Raw genomic sequence first — 12,841 nt, 5'->3', positions numbered from 1 at the left:
TGGGTGATAGCAAATCTCTGATCGGAAGGCACCACCAATCCTGAGGGGGGGAAGAGAATCCTCGTGGCAAGACCCGCCAGCAAGGCGGAGACAAGACAAAACGTGTAACTAGACTGATTACACGATTGCGAGACGCGTCAAAGATGGCATCTATGTCCTGTGGAACTCACCTATATACAAATTTGACAGTGATCCTGGTCCTGCAATACAATGATTCCTCTCGAGTGCCGCGAACAATGCTACTGGCGATAGGCACATGTCACTGCATCGTTCCCTTTGTCGTACATCAAGACCACGCAAATGAAGGGTATGGATTCGCTGCACTCGCCAGGGCATCGCGAAACCCCGAGAAAAGCGGACGTCTTCGACCTCAACAGTACGCCTGCAGAGTCGCCGGTCGCCGTGGCGACTTGATCACCCTCCAAGGACCCCAGGCTTGGGGGCTGGACAAGGCTACCGAGCCAGTCACCCAACTCCGTCATCTGTTCGGTTATTGGTTGCATCCTTGTCAGCCATACCAAACCACAGAGACCATCCAGCTAAATCGCCGTGTCTGGTGCAACCGTGGGGGACATCTGAGATTTCCGCTCGACCGCTCCAGGGAATTGAACCCTCACGAATTCATCTTCCAATACATATCCGAGGGGGGCGCGTTGTACCTTCCAATATCTGGAGAGCCACGACTCGCAGTAAAGCACTGCGTACTCTAAGAAACTTTCCATGCTGCTAGGAGGAACTCCTTCGTCAAGACAATGTAGGTGTTATAACGACGCGCGCGTACGTCGGACTCGAGTCGTACCAACTCCGGCGGAGCTGTTCAAGGAGCATGATCAGAAATCGCTTCGGTGCAACCGAGATGCCAAGCGACGTATATGACCAAAGTGCTAGGACAAGGAAAGAAAGGGTATATCAGTGATGTGTCGTCTAGCGAACGCCTCCCATGGGTCAGGCGCCGACCTCCGTTTGCTGTTGTGCTGGGCTATCATTATAGGTCAACATATCGTGCCACTGGCTAGCCCAAAACCTGGCCTACGTCACTTGGACACAGACGGACAGTGAAGAGGGGGGGGGGGGGGGGGAAGGCAGTTCTTTAACAGCAGAGTGGCTATGCTCAAAAGACACCCAATCATGAAACAGCGTCGCGCGGCCTTTGATGCTGGCCGAATCGGCTGAAACGCGCGAGACGATCACGATCGGCCCCATTGCCACTGGCTACGATGCCAGAGAAATCATCACAGAGCCGCCTCGGTCGCCCCAAGCACATCGATATATGATAATCTCGTCGAAAAGACGACTACTACAAGTACTGTAGAACATCCGACGTACTCGTACACTTTCCTCCCCACGACACGGCCTAGAAACGTCTCGACTTGGACGTCGTCGAGATACCCGTCTTTTCTCCCTGATACGCCCCACCCAGCGCGCCCTGACCTCCAGAGTAGACGGCACGCATCGACTTGACCTTTCTCTTGGCCTTTTCGTAGTTCTCCCTCTTCTTGACACGAGGGTTTCGGTTCGCTTTGGCTCGTCGCGGGGTGAGACCACGGTTCTTCTCGATCGCACGAGTGAGCGAACGAGGGCCGTCGGCCGTTTCCGGCTCTGTAAGTGCGCGTCTACAGGTCGAACACGTCGAGCAGGTCAGCTAATTGTGCAAAAACACGCAGAATGAGAACACGAAACTGGACCCACCTCTGCTCTTCCCTAGCGTCGTCGTGTGCCTGCTGTTTGGCCTCCTTCTCGTCCGTACGTCGACGCTTGACAGTCTCGTAATAATCATCTCCATCGTCTTGGTCCATCGCTTCCCGAGCCCGCTTCTTGTCCTTTTCCGACCAATCCTCGCCATCGAGATCCTCGCCTCCTGTCCCCCTCGCGCTGTTCCTCTGCAAAGCCGCGTCTCGCGCAGCCTGTCGGTTTTTATATGGCACATCCTCGTCTCCTTGCAACCTGGCCTCCCTGGCCGCAGCTCGTCGAGCCGAAGTGGCAGCGATCTTGGACGTGTGGAATCGCAAGGACCGCTTCTTTGCCGATCGCTCCGCCTGCTCCGAGGCGGACAGCTCGGTAAGATCGCCCATGTCCTCGTCGTCAAAGATGGACTTTTGACTAGATGACCGTTTGCTCTTGGAAGCGGGCACAAACTCGGGTTCTTCCAGCAACGCCGGTTTGCCACTCTTCTTCCCGTCCTTCTTTGACTTCGACGTTTTTGTCGCCACAGGCTCGATGTCCTCTTCTTCATCCTCAAGGTCATCCAACTCCTCGTCCTCGTCCAATTCGAGATCCTCATCCAGATCGAGGTCGTCATCATCGGGGTCGTCATCATCGAGATCTTCATCTCCCTCCTCCGAATCGCCCGACTCGTCGGCTGATAACAGCTCCTCCGCCTCGGCCTGCAATCCTTCGAGCTCGCCATCCTCCAGATCGCCTCCTTCCCAGACATCCTCAGCATCCTCCCAATCCACGTCGTCCCCTTTCCCGCCAAACATCTTCATCAAAGCCTTCTTCATCTCGGCCTTTTCTTCACTGGTCATGTCGTCATCACTATCCTCTTCATCCTCGTCCTCCTCGCCGTCATCGGTCTTCTCTTCTCCATCGTAAAGCTCGATGGTGTCGCCCTCGTCGTCGCTCGCCGCGGCAAAGTCGGCATCCTCCATAGCGCTGACGGCCTCTTTCAGCTGTAATAGACGAGGGAGAATAGGGTGGGTGGTGAAATCGGGTCGTTTATTGGAAGGAAGGGAGGCCAGATGCAGGTAGAACGCCAGAGTGGTCGCATAAGACAGCAAGACCTCTAGATGTCACAGTTGCAGGCACAAGTCAGACGATTGGATCTTCATTCAGCGTATTGGAGCATGACGACCACTCACGGTAATGCAACCAAGCCAAGCCCTGATGCAGAGGCCCATTAGGTCCCTTGTCCTTCTCTGCTTGCTTCTCAGCTTCCGTCATCTTCCTAATTCCCCTTTCAGTCTTTTCCAGTCTCTTGACGATCAGAGGGAAATCGCGCGCGAGGGCGAGTTTGACGGGTTCTTTGTAAGTCAGATGGGTGAGGAGTTGCGGGACCGGCGTCTCGGCTGGAAGGGAAGCTTCGGGTGCGGGGAGGGTGTTTTTGTTGGTCCTAAGTACACATGTACAGGTCAGCTCGAGCTGTGGGACATGTCGATAGATATCCGAGCGGCACTCACCGATTGTCGGTCTTTTCAACATCAACCGAAGGACCGGCTTCGAGCTCATCGAAACCCCAATCCTCATCACCCTCGATCACGCTCCTCATCTTGCGTTGTAACCGCTTGACCTCCTTTTCCTCCAACATCCGCTCCTCTTCCTTTTCCTCATCACTATTCTCCTCTTCCATCTCCCTCCCTCTCCGAGTGGAAGGGCGTGAATAGTATGACCTCCCCCAGGACTCGGCATCCGGATCATCCGAACTGGCTGCTTCATCATCTTCATCGTCTTCGGAATCCGACTTGCCATACCGCCCCTTGTTCGAGACGTCCGGCTTGACTTTGGCCTTTCTACCCTTCTTGACGGGCACCACGTCGTCGAGTTCTTCATCATCGTAAGCCTCGTCGTAATCCTGCTCGGCGTCGCGTTTGGGAAGGTTCAGACTGAAAACTTCTTGCCCCCGTTCGGCCAGGATGTCGTCGTCGTCCTGTTCAGCCGGTTGACCCGGCTCATCATGATTGTCACCGAGCACGATCTTGTCCCTTTGATGCATGACTACAATAGTTCGCCAAACGTGTTATGAGTCGACAAGCAGGATGGGACTATGCAACCTCGATCTCGTACTCACACTCATCGACAGATCCCTCCTGGAGCGTGTCCTTGAACGTTTTGATGGCGTTGATGCTAGCAGCACCGTTACGACTCTTGCTGCTGCCAGAACGGGCTCCCTTGGATTTGGCCATCTTTAACCGGTACAAGCTATGGTGAACAATCTATATCACCTGGATGGTAGTCAGATGCGAGATCTCGATAGGCATATAAGATAACTCTTGCGAAATCGCTTCTTCGCTCAACGCCGCCAACCCAACTTTTGCCAGGAGGAGACGTGTCACGTGACCCAAGTCGTTATTTCGTGATGACACTTGTGCATGATATTGCGGGCATATGCAGAGGGTCGTCCGTACATGTATATTGTACAGTCTGACGGTATAACATGATACAAAGAGCCGACCGAACAGATAGCCGGAAAATAAGAACGGAAGCCTCACATCTAGTTGCGTCCACCACGTCGCTTGTCCCGCGATTTCTCCCTAGAACGAGGAAAGTTAGCCAACTGATCGAGCTGCAAAGAAGGAATATAGCATGTCCAGGCTCACCTCTCTGCCGCCTTTTCCTCGGCTCGTTCCGTCGTCGTGATGGACCCCACGACGCTCCGCATCCGCTTCTCGTAATCCGCATCCTTCTGCTTCTGCTCCTTGTTCCGCTCGACCGCCAAAAATTTGGCATCTTTTCGCAACTCCCTGATGGCTCCCTTGCGTTCCTTCTTGTACATGGCCTTGAGCTTGGCGGCCTCGTTCCGTTCGGCATCCGGGTCGACACGTTTCCCACGGCTGTACTCGACGTCGAATTTGGGTGCGTATTGCGGGATCGGGATGGCCTTGTGGGTCTGCATCTCGAGCGGTCTTCGCATCTTGCCAGCGATCCCCAGTAGTTTGCCCAGCTTTTCATTCTCCTCGACGCAAATGGCCTGCACGGACAAAGAGTTTTGTCAGCTGAAGAACTCGCCCACGCTCCATAATTCGGTCGCACGACCCACCTTGATGCTCGCCGGCGCGTTCGTGGCAGACAAGCCAAACATGATCTGGTAAAACGGCTCAAACACCTCGATGAAAGCCACCAGATCCTTCTGCATCTCCGCAAACCTGCCGACCAGCCTCAGAGCCAATCCGAGGAGATCCACCTTGTCCTGCTCGTACTCGACTCCAAACTTGTCGCAATCCATCAAGCTAGGCAGATCGGCCAATCGGACGGAAAGTTTGCTGGCGAGCTTAGGTTTGATAAAGACACCCAGTTGCCGTACGTCGTTTCGGAGAGGGAAGTTGCCTGGTACGGGGTCTAGGTCGAAAGATGCTGGGGCAAGGGCGAGGATTGTGGTCGCCAAGAAATTGAGCGCTTCCGGTACGATTCGCTGCGAGTAGGTCTCGTACTGTAGATTGCACGAGGCAATCATGTTCAGCGTCAAGACATGGAAATCAGTCATCGATGTCTCGGACTGACCTGCAGGAATATGGCCGATATGAACAGTCCCTTTGCGAAATCACCCGTATCCCTAACCGGTGCCTGTGAAAGACATTGACCCATATACAGTGCCGCAGGGACCGAGACGGGATGGGAGAAATCGCTTGTCGACCAGATCGTCCCTACCATCCTCAAGATGGCCAGATCGCCGGCCTCGGGAAAGATCGAGGTTGAGGGATCTGAACGAGCGTTTTCGAGCTTGTCCAGTAAGATCGCATGCATCTCGGCCAACTTCTCCTTGAAATGCTCAGCGGCCGAGAGGACGTTCAGGTTGACGAGGCCGTTGATGTGAGACATGAGCAGGCTGGTCAAGGAGAAGTCATTGGACTCGGATCCACGATTGATGATGTGCTCCATGAGGATACCCAAAAGCTCCTGGAGCCGCTCTTTGTTTCCCTCTCCCAAACTTGGGTGATAGAGTGTTCGAATACGCTTGACAACCGTCTCGACGTCGTTGTCCTCGAGTCCGTCAATGATAGCTTCAAAGTCATCGTAGCTCTCGGGACACTTGAAGGTGAAGGGGATGACCTTTTCGCTTGTTATTGATCGTGCCTTTTTCGTCCGTTCCTGCTTGGACCCTTTCGAGCCTGTTATCGGTGTCTTCACCTTGGCATCATCGTCGAGTTCTAGATCGGATGCTAGATCGTCCTCCATATCCTCGTCCCCTTCCTCAAGATCGTCGTCATCCACATCGTCGTCCTCATCACTCTCGCCCTCCTCATCTTCATCCTCGCCACTCATCTCCTCGTCACCATCCTCGACTGCCTGTCGGCCGCCCAACCCAGCACCCAACCCAAACTCCTGCGCATCATCTTCGTACCCATCGGCGTAATCATCATCCAGATCATCCGCCTCAGGAGCCCTGCCGCCCTTCTGTCTCCGTCGTTTCCTACCACCTTCCTCCTCGTCCTCGTCTTCATCCACGATCCCTCTCATTCGCTTCAGTCTAGCCGCTTCAGCCTCTTGCAGCTTTTCTGCCTCTTCCTTGGCAACCTCTTCCTCCGTCTTGGTTCGGTCCTTGGGCTTGGCTCGGCGGTCAAAGGCGAGAGATCGTACGAACTGGTCGTAATCCCCATCAGTTTCTGGTTTCTTCTTGTCCGTCTTCGACTCTGCGTCATCATCGTCTTCCACCGCTGGTGCGGCTGCAGGAGCCTTGTAAAAGTCGAGGTTGGCTTTACCTCGTTTCAGGTCGGTCGGAATAGACTCGTTCAAGAGCTCTCGTAAGTCGTCTAGACCTTCGTCCAATTCCATTCGAATATCCTCGTCGAGCTCTTTCTGTTGTTGCCTCTCGAGCTGCAGGTGGGAAAGGTGCAGGTCAGCAAAACGGCGCACAATCTCGTGCTAAGCAATATAGGTTTACCTTGTAGCTCTTGCTCTTAGCGATAACCTCGGACATGATCTCGTTCTTTGTTCGTTTTCGATCGGGCTGAAAGCAAGACTCAGGATCAGTCACAAATTCAACGCAGCTTCCGGAAAGCGCCTACTCACATCGTCATCACCGGCATCATCCCCAAACCCTCCGAAATTGTTCCTCCTCGTCAAATCCCGCTCGACAGCACCTTCCTCTCCCTCGACCGTCCTGTTGATTCCGAAATCATCCTCGAGGTCTTCATCTTCATCTCCCAAGCCCTGGGCAACAAAATCGTCACCCTTGAGCTCGTCAATCGATCGTCCCCCATGCGTCAAGGTGAATCCGGCTTTCGAGGAACCGAGATGCATATCAGCATCATCGTCCCCGAACCCAAGTCCACCCGATTCGTCATCGTTGAGGTTGAAGACGGCTTTCCGGCCAGCCCGTCCCCCTGATGAACCTCGTTCGGCCTCTCTGGCGCGAGTGAAACGCTCGAGAGCTCGTTCTTCAGGAGTAATGTTCGGGTTGGATTCTCCGAATCGACGATCGACAAAGGTACCGGTGTGGCCGGAACGGCGAAGTTGGAGCTCGGGAAGCAGGGTCTCCCTTCGCTACAAGTCGAAAATCATGTCGGCTCAGCGATGTCTAGACGTTGTACCAAGAAACAGCAGCAATAATGGCAAAGCTCACCATCTCGAGTCCCTTCTGCCGGCTCTGACTCGGCGTACCGGAAGTGCCCTTGACATCCTGACCTCTCCCTACTACATGATTCTTAACCTTGGTCTCCCTCACATCAAATTTGTTCAAACTCTGCTTGATATCATCGAGCTTGCGTTGTTTCTTCTCCCTGTCCTTGTTGGTCAAGCCTGCTTTGCCCTGAGACTTGTTGCCGCCCCCCTTCTTCCCCGAATTTGTCCGTGAGAGCCCGGCTGTGGATAGCGCAGATTTCAACTGCGACAATTGGGATGGAGCCATGATTGCGGTGTTTGGTCAGGAATATCCTGTATGCAGCGCTCGCACAACAAGACATTTACCATGACAAGTTTAGAAATAAAGTCAGAGACAGGACCATCGCTCTCGACCGAAAGATCGCGAGTTGCATCGGTCACGTGATGATAACAAAGGTCACGTGAAAGGATCGATGATGGCTGCAGACATGGTTCGTTCGATACGGAGGGTGTTCGATACATGGTCAGACATGAAAGGCAAGAGAAAGCGGCCACGACAGTTACATTTCTACAAAACTGGTATCCAGTCCATACCCAAAGTCCCAAATGATGATTCGCTGCGAATTCAACAAAGTGAAAAGAATTAGCCATCCGCCAATTGAACGTGTACTAATAACCTGGGGTTCTACTTACCTGATCCAGACCCGTGCTCACGGCCTTTGTCCGGTCTCCCACGACGCTGAACACTCGGCCCGCATGCAAGTTGGGAAGATCGTTTAGTAATACACCCGTGTTGCGATCCCAGATCTGTAGTGAAAAATGCAGCGCGTAAGCCTTCCTGCCGGTCACGTACCGGCACATCGAAGCTCACCTTGATAGTATGATCGTAACTCCCGCTCAGAACCACGTTCTCCCCCAGCCAGAGCGACCTGACCAGCTCCTTGTGCCCCCTATGAGAACACACATAGCACCTCGACCCAGCTCCCATCCCCGCATCCTCGTTCACCCCGTCTTCCGTGCCCTGACCTATACTTGCCATCCTCGAATGATGCATCCCGTCCCGACAACACTGTTTCGCCGTGACGAATTCCAGACCGTTCGGGTGTTCCGGCTCGATGGTCTTCTTCCCTCTGACGAATGACGCCCGATCTTCTTGACCCTCCGAGTTGGATAGACGGCGAGAAGAAAAGTCGAAACCCCACTCGGAGAGCTGATGTAACCGGATACCCCAATCTGAACTCCCTGTCACAGCCGTTCCCGTCTCCAGGTCCACATCGAGACTGGCGATCCCACGGTTATGCGCGTTGATCTGCGTCAACTCTTCGCCCGTTTCTGCCGACCAGACTCGTAGCGTCCGATCTCCCGAAGCCGAGATTCTACAGGTTTCTCCAAAGCGTCAGTCCGAACATTACTCAGAGAAGAATTGCGCGGAATCGCATGACTCACATCAAGTCTCTAACCAAGGCGATAGCATTCACAGCCGCCCGATGACCCTCCAGGTCTTCCGGTCCCGGAATGTCGGCTTGTAACAGATGATTCTCTGCTTGTACCCCTACGTTCGGCGAAGGACCCCCAATGATAAGTAGCGGTTCCAAGGTCTTGGCATCATAAGTCCGGATCGAGCGATCTATACGAGCGGTCGCAGAATTGTCATCAGAACGATTTCCGATGAACGAAAATTGGCAATGTAGCACGCTCACCTTTTGAACAGCTGACGATCCGTTTCTCATCGAATCTGACCGACAAGACGCTCTGCCTATCCTCGTGCGCCTTGATCTCGCCCTCGATCGCCCCGGTAAGCACGTCCCAGATGACGAGTTTGCCATCCGAACCGCCCGAGATCATCCTCATACCCTTTCCCTTACCACCTTCTCCTTCGTGGGCCCTGGCGTGCAAGGTGAGTACGGACCCCGTATGTCCCTGATCAGGTTGAGTGGATTGATAAATCTTGATGACTCTCGCCGTATTCAGGTCCCACAGTCGGATGGTCCGATCCCGCGATCCGGAAAATACCCATTCTCTACCTTCGATCGAGACGGCCTGAGTAGCCCCATCCACGGATCGACGAGGACTAGCGGGTTGTTTGTTGCTGATCGGGATGGACAGTTCCCGGTTGACCACCTGGAGACAATAGACGCCCTCTCGATGTCCGTCCAGACCGCCTTTCTTGAGCGAAACGGCCGCGTCTAGGATGCGTGGGCGTTGGTCGCCCTTGATGAATCGTTCCCGGATGATCTGGTTGACGAGGTAGAGGTGCTTATAGTTGACCTGTGGACGGGGGAAAGGAGCCGGCAAATGCGAGAGGATAGGGAATGTCGTTGAAGGTCGTTGAGAAGCCGGAAAGGCCGATGCTGACGCCGTATTATGAGCCGATATGACATTATCGGCCGGTAAGAGGAATATTGGTAACCCGCTCTGCTGTCTCCCCGTCCGGAAACTAGGTCGTCTTCGATGCCCCGGGTCCACAGCTGGCAAGGCGATCGTCCCATCCGTAGCGGTCCGTCCCCTCTCAACGACGACGCTCCCGCCCGCAAACACTCTAGTGGGCGGGGAAATCGGCATGAAATCCTGAGCATCATCGTCCAGGTCGATCTCGTCATCCCACGAATCGTCCCTGTTCTTGCCCCTGTTCTGTCTCTCGGCGTCTTCTTCTTCCGCCCGGAGGACCTTTTCTCGTTCGGCAAAGATGTCCCGCCATGATGTCAAGGGATTGGCGGCAATTCCTTCGTCCTCACATAGATGATGCCATAGCACTAGGGTACAACGAGATCAAGTTTGTTGTCAGCGGAAGCCCAAATGATGATGACGATGAGGTCCGACCGGGGCCCACCTTGATCGTTGGCGATCGACTGCCATGTCTTGTTCACCAGACTACATTTTAACAGAGACGGGATATCCAGAAACCCAAAGATATGCAAGGCCAGCTCTCGTGGTATCGACTATTCTCAGCGATCACCATTAACAAGCCAAAACGTAAGCAATGTAAAGTGACTGTTGAATCAGCTCAGGGTTACGAGACTCACACCTATGACATCCCGCCTCAACCCTTCTGATAACGCAGCATGGATCTCCGACTGATAATGCCGAGGTAACGTCTTCAGGAGATCCAGAACGAGATCTACGGGATTGGCGGTATAACATCGTCAGCCCATAACCTTGCCATAAGCCCAGTACTCGACCTCCGTGCGACAGCTTACCTTTACGTTGCCGCTCTTCCATGCTGTCATGTTGCATGATTCCGCATGAAAGGCTGGGAGAACTGATTACACTCAACTATCACTACACTGCTTGGACGGGATGGTATTTGCATATGAGAGGTAGTCGAGGGATATCAACCTGATCGACCATGGCATGGCGAATGAGGATCGCTCGATTCTGAACCGCTAAGCCCGGTGATCACACAAGCCCAGGCTAAAGGGAGATCGCGTGGAATGCTCGGTTCCGATCGACCCGAGCGTTCCATCCCGCCGGCTTTAACAGGTGCAATCGAATCTCACTCATTCAACCAGAGCTTTCACCTCTTCATAATCAGCGTATCAACCTCATCAAGGGTTGATGATCTAGCTAGGTGTGCAACCGTCGACGGCGATAGTGACACAAAGCGGTTTGCGAGCGAGAAACCTCTGTTAAATGTTTTTTTTTTGTTCGAAACGAAGCAAGAACGCCGGATCGCTCGCTCGCATAGATGTAGATGACAACATGGTAGACCCAGGACAGGACGGAACAGAAAGAGTAAAACCGAAAGATGATGTATGGCGTATGTGATATTGCTGATGGGTCGTAAAGAAAAGGATGAAAAGAGGCCGGCGAGTCTAGTCCCCGTTGATAATGAGCTCCGAGACCTGCAGATACGATAGGTATGTCAAAGTCGTTAGCAAATTTCCAAAGAGCTGCTAGTGGCGATGGAGATCGTCTTACCTTCCATTCCTCGTACGAGTTGTCTGCGCGAGCCAACAGCAACACGGCGTCAGCATCCTCTTCTCAATTACATTCCCCCTCGGAGCGCCTCTATGCCCAGAGCAGGTGTACAAAGGCGGAGCGGGTGCCAACTTCCCGGCACTCACCTGGAAGATAACGCCTGATCACGAGCGGGATCTTCTTGAACCGCAGTTCCTTCTTGGCAATCTCCAATGGGTCCGTCTCTCCTTCCAGCTGCACGAGTACGGGGGCGTTCATACTAGCGACGATGACAGCAACCATCCAGAGTATGTCGTAAATGGAAATCGACGCAGAACGGAGCAAGCGAGATGAAATGTTGAGAGATATTTGGGTCAGCTCGACAGAATGATATAGAAACAAGACACCCTTTCATATCAATCGTGTTACCACGCAAGACGTACCTGATCTGCAAAGCCCGAGTACCCAAGATCCTCGCCCGTTCATACTTGGTCAGGTAGGGCGTGGTCACCCGGTCGGCATTCGCCATGCTCTCCTTGCCGGTTCGGACGCTTGCTGCCTGTATGATATAATGTGTAGGTGTGAGCACAATAGGCACGGTTAAGAGAAAGGGTGTCAGATAATCTATCAAGTCGAGTTGTGTGTAGGCTCAGTCGTGGATAAGGCGGACGAAGTGGGAGTGGGAAGAAGCACAGGTTACGAGTATGCCTGTGACGAAGCTGCCTATCTCTAGAAAGGACTATCTATTGCCCCCTTGCTTCGCATCGACCAGCTCATTCGGGATCTCATTACCCCTGTAAGACTTTGCTCTCTCTTAGTCTCATCCAAACCTCATTCCCCACACTCCGGTAGCAACCTCACCACGACCCAACCCGCACCTCAAGATAAGAAAGAGAAAGACAGACTCACCCCCTGTTCACCCTCGGCATCCTCATCCACTCCACCCATATGTTGATCCCCATCGGCGTTCACCGCATCGGGCTCGTCGAACCCGTCTCCCTCTTCTTCTGCGAGTTCTTCGGCCTGGTGGGTTCAACCAGTTGGAGATATGGTTTGATTGAGAGTATGGTCGATTGATATTGTTGATGTGAATTCATGCGAGAGTGAAGGGTAGGAGGAGAAAAGCAGGCGGAGAGGAGGACGAGGTCGACCGACATGGGTGAACAAGGCCAGTCAGACTGTTAGCGTTGTCTTGCCGCTCGACCCGCAGATTTGGACTTACAGCAGGCTCATCTACAAAATCCTCATAGTCCCCACTGTCAGAATCACGAGGTAAAAGTAATCCGGTGAGCAAAGTCGATCAAAGCGGTTGTCCATCCATATCGAAAGCAGCGAAACGTACTTTCGGTTATCGGCGCCATCGTATTCGTCGTCAGCCATGGTTCCCGGGTGTGTCTTGGCTGTAGAGTGATAGTTGTAAAGCGGCGATTCGAGCTATTGGTACGAGAGGCAGGGAGCTTTGACGATACGAAGCAGATGCTACAAGATGGTATCAGCTATCAGATTCGATAGGACCTCAAAGGTTCATGGCCATGGTCGGTGGATGAGACCGATATTTAGTAAACGAGAGGGGACATGCGAGCATTTGAGATGTCCGCTCTTGACGTGTATGATCGAGGCCTGTGCCATGGGTTGTGCTATATCATTTCATCTTCGGAAGTAAATCAGAAAATGCATCCGGAAGGTTCGA

General features: G+C 53.4%; 4 protein-coding genes across 4 annotated transcripts; all 4 read right to left on the bottom strand.

The window, feature by feature from the left end:
* Window positions 1–1,167: 1,167 nt before the first annotated feature.
* HD553DRAFT_300562 (Sas10 C-terminal domain-containing protein) lies at window positions 1,168–3,941 on the bottom strand. Its single transcript, XM_046178638.1, has 5 exons — window positions 3,785–3,941; window positions 3,177–3,711; window positions 2,859–3,109; window positions 1,690–2,782; window positions 1,168–1,613 (listed from the first exon to the last, which is right to left on the bottom strand). Exons 1-5 carry the CDS (start codon window positions 3,897–3,899, stop codon window positions 1,355–1,357), a joined length of 2,253 nt encoding a protein of 750 aa, XP_046033563.1. The 5' UTR covers window positions 3,900–3,941; the 3' UTR covers window positions 1,168–1,354.
* A 133-nt stretch (window positions 3,942–4,074) lies between these two features.
* On the bottom strand, window positions 4,075–7,571 carry HD553DRAFT_318454 (nucleolar protein 14). Its single transcript, XM_046180876.1, has 7 exons — window positions 7,277–7,571; window positions 6,724–7,197; window positions 6,596–6,661; window positions 5,215–6,528; window positions 4,754–5,143; window positions 4,314–4,684; window positions 4,075–4,247 (listed from the first exon to the last, which is right to left on the bottom strand). Exons 1-7 carry the CDS (start codon window positions 7,559–7,561, stop codon window positions 4,208–4,210), a joined length of 2,940 nt encoding a protein of 979 aa, XP_046033562.1. The 5' UTR covers window positions 7,562–7,571; the 3' UTR covers window positions 4,075–4,207.
* A 141-nt stretch (window positions 7,572–7,712) lies between these two features.
* Window positions 7,713–10,591, bottom strand: HD553DRAFT_318452 (WD40-repeat-containing domain protein). The gene is made up of 8 exons (XM_046180875.1): window positions 10,452–10,591; window positions 10,278–10,372; window positions 10,085–10,193; window positions 8,955–10,007; window positions 8,701–8,881; window positions 8,126–8,630; window positions 7,948–8,061; window positions 7,713–7,871 (listed from the first exon to the last, which is right to left on the bottom strand). Exons 1-8 carry the CDS (start codon window positions 10,486–10,488, stop codon window positions 7,815–7,817), a joined length of 2,151 nt encoding a protein of 716 aa, XP_046033561.1. The 5' UTR covers window positions 10,489–10,591; the 3' UTR covers window positions 7,713–7,814.
* A 76-nt stretch (window positions 10,592–10,667) lies between these two features.
* On the bottom strand, window positions 10,668–12,641 carry HD553DRAFT_318447 (subunit common to RNA polymerase I). Its single transcript, XM_046180874.1, has 7 exons — window positions 12,494–12,641; window positions 12,374–12,407; window positions 12,061–12,174; window positions 11,595–11,710; window positions 11,319–11,431; window positions 11,173–11,195; window positions 10,668–11,096 (listed from the first exon to the last, which is right to left on the bottom strand). Exons 1-7 carry the CDS (start codon window positions 12,529–12,531, stop codon window positions 11,067–11,069), a joined length of 468 nt encoding a protein of 155 aa, XP_046033560.1. The 5' UTR covers window positions 12,532–12,641; the 3' UTR covers window positions 10,668–11,066.
* Window positions 12,642–12,841: the final 200 nt, after the last annotated feature.

Source organism: Filobasidium floriforme, assembly GCF_021052385.1.
Source record: "Filobasidium floriforme strain CBS 6241 chromosome Unknown HD553scaffold_24, whole genome shotgun sequence".
NCBI classification, from domain to species: Eukaryota; Fungi; Basidiomycota; class Tremellomycetes; order Filobasidiales; family Filobasidiaceae; genus Filobasidium; species Filobasidium floriforme.
This window is presented reverse-complemented; position numbering and strand designations above follow the sequence as displayed.